Source organism: Vulpes lagopus, chromosome 12 (assembly GCF_018345385.1).
Source record: "Vulpes lagopus strain Blue_001 chromosome 12, ASM1834538v1, whole genome shotgun sequence".
Lineage (NCBI taxonomy): Eukaryota > Metazoa > Chordata > Mammalia > Carnivora > Canidae > Vulpes > Vulpes lagopus.
In genome coordinates, this window is record NC_054835.1 from 22,780,236 (window position 1) to 22,788,201 (window position 7,966).

At 59.6% G+C, this 7,966-nt stretch overlaps 1 protein-coding gene across 1 annotated transcript in view; it reads left to right on the forward strand.

The window, feature by feature from the left end:
• The window catches only part of TMEM132E (transmembrane protein 132E), a 54,586-nt gene extending 47,203 nt beyond the window's left edge, over nt 1-7,383 (forward strand). The window contains exons 7-10 of the mRNA XM_041724165.1: nt 967-1,172; nt 2,871-3,159; nt 4,100-4,291; nt 5,250-7,383. Coding sequence (XP_041580099.1) covers nt 967-1,172; nt 2,871-3,159; nt 4,100-4,291; nt 5,250-6,305 — 1,743 coding nt within the window. The 3' untranslated portion in view covers nt 6,306-7,383. The remainder of the gene's footprint in view (nt 1-966; nt 1,173-2,870; nt 3,160-4,099; nt 4,292-5,249) is intronic.
• The last annotated feature ends 583 nt before the right edge of the window (nt 7,384-7,966 follow it).

A 7,966-nucleotide genomic window follows, 5' to 3' on the forward strand; every position in this document is an offset into this window, starting at 1 on the left:
GATGGAATTCTCTGCCTTCTGAAGTGGGAAATGAGCATTTCTGGCAGGGCTGCTGCCCCACGTCCTACCATCCCCATCTGAGAAGATTAAGGGAGCTAGCAGGAGTTTGGGAACAGCTAGGGGCTCATCAGAGATGAGCCACAGCCTGGGCACCCTCCCTGCTCCCTACCAGAGCCTGCAGACTGTCAGAAGCCCGCCAGCTGCATGATTAGACCCTCCCCAAATGCGAGGGTGTGCACCCATGAGCATGTACCAACAGGAACACCTAAATGCACTGCACACGAGATTCAGTCCTGAGTGTGCCAGGTCCATACTGGACATACTTAATGGGTACACCCACTTACATCTGTCCTGAGTACTGGCCCAGGTATCCACCAAGATGTGTTCAGCAAGCACGTGCCCATCCCAGGAACCTTTAGGAACATAAGTTGGTGTCTCAGTGGGCATTTATAAAAGCTGCACCCACTGGTGGCCACCGTCCACCAGTCTGTCCTGGTTTTTCCTCTCCCCATCCCCCACCTCCACCCCCTGGCCAGAAGGGTCCCCTCACCTGAAATGAAGCAGCTGCTTATTTTTCTGGGGCCACAGAGCCAGATGGGCCACGGAAGAGTCAAGGGTTCAGGACGTGCCCCTCTATACTACAGAGGACCCTACCGAAAGACACCTATGCCAGAGCACAGGCAGTCACACTGGGAAGGGGAGCCAGCCCTGGGGGATGTGGTCTGGCACACCAGAAGCAGCCTCGGGTAAGAGCAGGTGCATGCTGGCTCCCTTCCAGGGAACAAAACGTCCCCTCATAGCCACTGGGAGATGATCTGTGAAGAAATAATGGGAACAGAGACACCCGAAGTAGACACCTCCCAGAGGAAGTAAATTTGGTGCCTTCCCCCACCTTGTTCCTCCCTGTCAGCCCACAGGATGCCCTGTAGGCAAGACATGCCAACCAACTTCCCTTCCCATCCCCAGGTATCCAGCAGCTGCGACTACGTGTTTGTGAGTGGAAAGGAGTCTCGTGGGTCCATGAACGCCAGGGTCACCTTCCGCTATGACATCCTCAATGCCCCTCTGGAAATGACAGTCTGGGTCCCCAAGCTGCCCCTGCACATCGAACTCTCGGACGCACGCCTCAGCCAAGTGAAGGGCTGGAGGGTACCTATCCTCCCCGACCGGAGGTACAGCCCTTCCTCAGGATACTCACAGGTGGACACAGCCCTGGCACATAGTCTGGTCCGCGTATGTGTGTAAGGCCCTAGGTATACACCTGCAGGTCAGTTATGCAGTCAGCACACTTTTATTGAGCAACTACTGTGTGCCAGACACTGATGGGTGCTTGAGACATGGGGTGGGTGTGGTGGCTGGTGCCTGACCCAGCCAAGCTCTGGATCCAGCAGAAACTGTCTTGTACATGCCACAGGACATGGTGGATACGTGTGTGCAGGGAATCAAGTGGCACATAGGAGAGAACCACCTCCCCTCCAAGACAAACCAAGACAGGCTTCCTGGAAGAGGTGACTCCTGACCAAGTCTTCAAGAATGGGTGGAAAGGAATTGGCTGGGGAGACAGAGTGAGAGAGTAGCCGGGCCACAGACAAGATGGAGCAGACACAGCAGTGCAGGAGCACACACACCCAGACACATGTACTCGGCCTGTGCATAGCAGGGGTATACTCGTGAGCCCATCAGCCCAGGCGTACAGTGACTCACACCAGCCTCCCTGGCTGGGGGGCACCTCACACACCTGACTGTGCATCTCTGGGGCATGTACTTCACACACCCCTCATTGCTGCTGGAGAGAAAAGCCAGAGAGAGGAAGAGAGGTGGGCAACTAAGAGAGGAGGGGCTGGGCCGGAGGAGAAGCAGGCGGCCAAGGGAGAGCTGGGCGCAGTCCATTCTATAGAGATTAGGAACAGCCAGGCCATGTAGATGAGAGCCTCTCAGACTTGAAAGTGCATAAGAATCATCTGAGGAGCCTGTTAAAGTGCGGATTCTGATCCAGTGGGTCTGGGAGGGGGCCTGTGATTCTGCACTGGGACTAGCTCGGGGAGGACCAGCTTTGAGTAACAAGGGCGCAGTGAACTCTGAAGCCAGACATCCTGGGTTTGAATCTTGACTGCTGTTCACTAGCTGGGCAACCTCAGACAACCTACACAGCCTCTCTGTGCCCCTGTTCCTTCAACTGCAAAGTGGGCACGTTAATCCTTACCTCAGCGTGGTTGTGAGGATGCGGTAACACATCACCTGCGAGCCCTCTGTGAAGAGATGTTCTGGGTGCTCCATCCTTCTACAAGCAGGAGCAAAGCACTAGCCACGTCCTTGACACACTCTCTCACAGGGAGCATGCTATCCTGACTGTGAATCTCCTAGTTTTAGCATCTTTGGCAGTCTGGATAGGCCAAATTTCCCAAGTCATCAAGTCCTGGCTCCCCTGCGCTTACCAGTGCTTGCCTCAGTTTACCTCTCTCCACTGAGGTTTTGCGATAAGCAGGAGGAACCCAGGCCACCAAGCGTTCTGGCCCTCCGTAACAGGGAGCGCCTTTGCTCCAGTTTAGAGCCCAAAACAAGGCCGCGCGCAGGCTTAGTGCTGAAAAGGACAGCCCATGCCAGCCTTCAGCACCACCTATTCCCAGGCCTGGGTGGAGTCCCGCAGAGGCCGAGAGGGAGGGTCCAGAAAGTACCTTCCTAAGAAAGTGAGGACTGGGGCCTCCTGGCTCCAAGCTTGGCAGAGACAGAAGGAGTGGGGCAGGGGGGAGGCTCTCGGGGAGCAGGGAAGGAGCCAGCGGGGCACGGGGCAGACAGTGACTTGTGCAGTTCAGAGGCAGGTGAGGAGTCCTGACCACCCCCGCCTCCCCCCATTCCACCTCCCAACCCAGGTCGGCCCGGGAGAGCGAGGATGAGGATGAGGAGGAAGAGGAGCGACGCCAGAGCATGAGCCGTGGCTGCACCCTGCAGTACCAGCATGCCACCCTACAGGTCTTCACCCAGTTCCACACGACATCGTCTGAGGGCACCGAGCAGGTGGTCACCATGCTGGGCCCGGACTGGCTGGTGGAGGTCACCGACCTGGTCAGCGACTTCATGCGGGTGGGTGACCCCCGAGTGGCACGCATGGTGGACAGCAGCACGCTGGCGGGCCTGGAGCCCGGCACCACCCCCTTCAAGGTAGGCACGGGACCCTGCCAGTAGCCTTGGTTACCTGTGGGCAGAGAACAGGAACGTTCCTGGGACAGGATTCCTAGGGCCTCAGCCTCCTGGGTCAACCCCAGCAGGCCCCCAAAACAACACACTCTTCCTCCTCCCCCACCCTCCCCCTTCCTGAAATCCCGACATCAGAGGTGATCACCTTCCACTTCCCCTTGGTGAAGGCTCTCCCTGCAAACCCTGTCAACCTTTACCACCTCTGTATGGCTCACGGCGCATCCCTGAGAGCATGCGTGGGTGAGGAGGGGGGGCAGGAAAGGGAATCCGGGCACCTAGGAACTCAACTCTGACCCTCCTTCTCTACAACTGGGTGCAAATCATCCCCTAAGAGATTGTCAATTGTGTGACCGGTTGGCTAGAATCTACCTGCAGATGTGTTTATCTGTAAAGCAACTGATCCAACATTGAAACATGGGGAGCGTCTCAGTTTTAAAAAAAATCTAGATTTCTCATTTTGCAAAACATGCATCTGGCAACACTGAGCCCACAGTCCCACGTGGCAATCATTGGCTGAAGTCAATACTGGTGCCCTCCCTGCATGAGGACGAGTTCTCCTCTTTGCCACGACCCCACCACTCCCTTTTGTGTCTCTGATGTTGAGGCCAAACATCCGTTGCTATTTATCACTATGTGGGGCTACTGTGTACCTTAAAATCTGCCCACCTCCCTCATCCGTGTTCCTGCCTGGCTCTCGTGAGCCCCTGAAACTCACCTGGCCTCTGGATCCTGGTTTCCAGGTACAGCCCTAAGGCAGAGCCCAAGAGTCCTGCCTCCCAACCTGCCCTCACTTCCCCCCGGTTCCAGGCGTCTTTTCCAGCAGCACTCAGACTCCTCCTTGGCTGGGAATCCTGGGAGTGCTGCCCTCCTGGCCTTTGCCCACCTCTGTCCCACTCTGCCTCAGGTGGTGTCTCCACTGACGGAGTCTGTGCTCGGGGAAACGCTGCTAACGGTGACGGAGGAGAAAGTCAGCATCACACAGCTGCAGGCCCAGGTGGTAGCCAGCCTGGCCCTCTCCCTGCGGCCCAGCCCAGGGAGCAGCCACACCATCCTGGCCACCACAGCTGCCCAACAGACCCTCAGCTTCCTCAAGCAGGTAACCAGATGCCCAGCTTGCCAACCTGGGGGCTTGGGGTGTGGAAGGAAGAAGGGGACTCGAGCTTGTCCCTCTGCCATGAGGCCCCTAGATTAGGGCTGTAATGGGAGATCCATCTACCGTGGTGCCCTTCACACCTGGCCCACCCCATTCCCCTGCCATCTGCACAGGGAGGCTGGCCAAGGTCTCGATCCTTGCATCTACCACCCTGAGATGTTCCTGCTGAGGGTTCCCCCTTCTGGATTCTCAGAAAGCCCATCACCATCTCTGCCCACCACCACCCCCAGGAATTACCCTCACCCATCTCTGGAGCCCCATCTATAGCCTTCCCACCACCCCCAACACACCAGGACACAGGCTACAGGACAGCGGTGGAGAGGTGACGGGCAGGAGCACAGGGAGCAAGGAGGCAGGTGTCAAGCACTGACCCAAGAATCCCCTGCCCCTAACTTGCTCCATGATCCCAGGCCAGTCCCTCCTCTCGGGGCCCTGCTTCCTCATCTGCAGGGAGGGCAATTCTCAGAATGTTTTAACGGAGGAGAAGGCTTGGATGGGATATGTGTTCTCCTCAACCTCCACATGTTTAATGAGGATGATCTCAAGGTCAGGCATGGAGATAATGGGGTTACTCCTGCAGCAAAACGGACTCGAGGTAGGCCACAAGGCAGGATATATGTTTCAGCTCATCAAGGGGAGACAGGGACCTGCATGGTGCAGTATGAGGCCATAGTGTGCCTCTTACCCTGCTCCAGCCTCCAGAGGAGGACTTCCTCCTCCCACAGCTGTCTCTAAGCACCTGCCACCTGGTGGGCAAGGTTCCAGTGCTGGGAATTCAGCAGGGGGCCAGATTATCGCAGCATCTGTCCTCACAGAGCTTGGCATCTGCACAGCATGTAGCAGTGAAGCCAGCCAGGAGTAGCTCTCTAACCCCTGTCCCCTTCTCCTCCTCCTCCTCCAGGAAGCCCTCCTGAGCCTCTGGCTCTCCTACAGTGATGGCACCACAGCCCCACTCTCCCTCTACAGCCCCCGGGACTACGGGCTGCTGGTGAGCAGCCTGGACGAGCGGGTGGCCACGGTGACCCAGGACCGGGCCTTTCCGCTGGTGGTGGCGGAGGCCGAGGGGGCCGGGGAACTGCTTCGCGCAGAGCTCACCATCGCCGAGACCTGCCAGAAAACCAAGCGCAAGAGCGTGCTGGCCACGACGCCCGTGGGCCTGCGGGTGCACTTTGGGCAGGATGAGGAGGACCCCACTTATGACTACCCGGGGCCCAGCCAGCCGGGCCCCGGCGGGGGCGAGGACGAGGCCCGGGGCGCCGGCCCACCCGGCACTGGGGTGCCTGCAGCCGAGGCCCCAGGCCCGGGCACCGCCAGCCCCGCGGTGCCGCCCACGGAAGACTTCCTGCCGCTGCCCACCGGCTTCCTGCAGATGCCCCGCGGGCTGACGGACCTGGAGATCGGCATGTACGCGCTGCTGGGCGTCTTCTGCCTCGCTATCCTCGTCTTCCTCATCAACTGCATCGTCTTCGTGCTGCGCTACCGGCACAAGCGCATCCCGCCCGAGGGCCAGACCAGCATGGACCACTCTCACCACTGGGTGTTCCTGGGCAACGGGCAGCCGCTGCGGGTGCAGGGGGAGCTGTCGCCGCCCGCTGGCAACCCGCTGGAGACGGTGCCCGCCTGCTGCCACGGCGACCACCACAGCAGCGGCAGCTCCCAGACCAGCGTGCAGAGCCAGGTGCACGGGCGGGGCGACGGCTCCTCGGGCGGCTCGGCCCGGGACCAGGCCGAGGACCCTGCCAGCTCACCCACCTCCAAGCGCAAGCGGGTCAAGTTTACCACCTTCACCACGCTGCCCACGGAGGAGCTGGCCTATGACTCGGTGCCTGCCGGGGAAGACGATGAGGAGGACGAAGAGGACCTGGGTTGGGGCTGCCCAGATGTGGCAGGCAGCACGCGGCCCACTGCGCCCCCGGACCTGCACAATTATATGCGCAGAATCAAAGAGATGGCATAGAGGCGCTGTCCCCCCGGGGGGTGGGCTGTGTGTGGGACACAGCTGGGACCCCCACTCACACTGATGCAGGCCGGCTGAAGTGGATTTTGTACTCCCTGCCCCTGCAGCTTCGCTCTGTGCTGGGTGGCCGCCTACCCCACGCGGTCCTTCCTGCCACCTCACCCCGTACCCGACGCTGCCACCGAAGGCGGACGGCTCCTTCCTCAGGAGCTTGCTAGGACGAAAGCGATCCCAGGCCTTGTTCTACCCTTTCTGAACCTCCTCCCATCTTAGATGACCCCCAGCCCCAAAAGTGAGGCGTGGAGGCCAAGCTTGGGGTGAGGGGGGCCCACACTGTGCCCCTGCCCCCCATGTCCCCTGTCTTCCCCCTGTGTGGGGGAGCTTCTGGGGGGGTCTTGTGTCACAAGCTGCACAAAGACTTTTCTCAAACCACTATTCAGGGATTTCTGTCCTTCAGGGTGGGGAGGCGGCAGCTGCCTACCCTGCTGAGGATCTTGCTGTGGACAAAATATTGGGGGATGGGGAGACACTTGTAGCATCTGCTGGCTTCCAGGTGCCCCCCAGTCCCGTCCCAGGACCTGGGAGCTGGCCCTACAGAGAGGTCTTATGTGGGCCAAGGCAGGCACCTTCCTGAGATCTCAGGACTCCCTCCTCTGTCCCCATGGGCTGTGGGCAGGGGCCTAAATGGGGAGGAGCCCTGGGCTGGCCCCTAGCAAGCCAAGCCCCAACACTGTGGTCTGGGCGGCCCAGGGAAGCCCCATCCCCCTGCTGAGCCCACAGTGAGGGCAACACTACACGCCTTAGAGGCCCCTCCTGCTCTGCTGACCACTCCTTCCTCTCTGCAGGGGCAGCCACCCATCCCCCCCAGGGAGCAGAATCTGGTGGGACGGGGGAGAGGGCACCAGGGGATGCTGTGGAGGACCTGGGGATGGGCAAAGACAGCAGGGAGCCAGGCATCTCCCCTACCGCTCCCAGCCCACAGCCCACTTCTCTCTTGGGTTCTACCCACCACTGTGTCAGATTTTCTTAAATAAATTGGGGGTGACCAGATGGGGCCGGAGCAGCCGCCCCCAGAGAACAGAAAGTACATGGTGCCTGGCTCTGTGTCTCGTCCTTGTGCATGCCCGCGCACGCTCATGCACACTGTGGGCACACTAAATGACATGAGATCACAACACGGCTGAACCAGGCTGCAGGCCTGCTGCTCCTCTAACATCCACATCCCTTTGGACCCTCTGGTGCCGAGGGGCCACCGGCATCAGGAGAGGACAGATTCGCTGACCCGGAAATGTGACCTCACAAAGATCTACCTCTTCTAGGAGTTGCCATGATTGGCTCGGGAGGGTGGGCCAAGCCTCAGGGCCTCCAGAGAAAAGGCTTGCAGGGGGTGAGAGGGCACCGAAGGATAAAGAAAGGGGTGAAAAAGCGTTGCTGTGCATACCTGAGCTCACCCTGGATTCCTTCTCCACCTTCACTCCACCTCCCGGAGCAGGTTACTCCCCGTCACTGTCACAGTCACCAGGTCTCAAGGAGTCCTCCCTTCTCCATGGAGGAAAGCCTGGGGGTCTCTGTGTCCGAGAGCGAGGCAGGAGAGAGCAAAGGCCATTGAGTGGGCCTCTCTGTCTCTCAACAGGCCAAGGGCTCACCCATAGGCTGTGAGG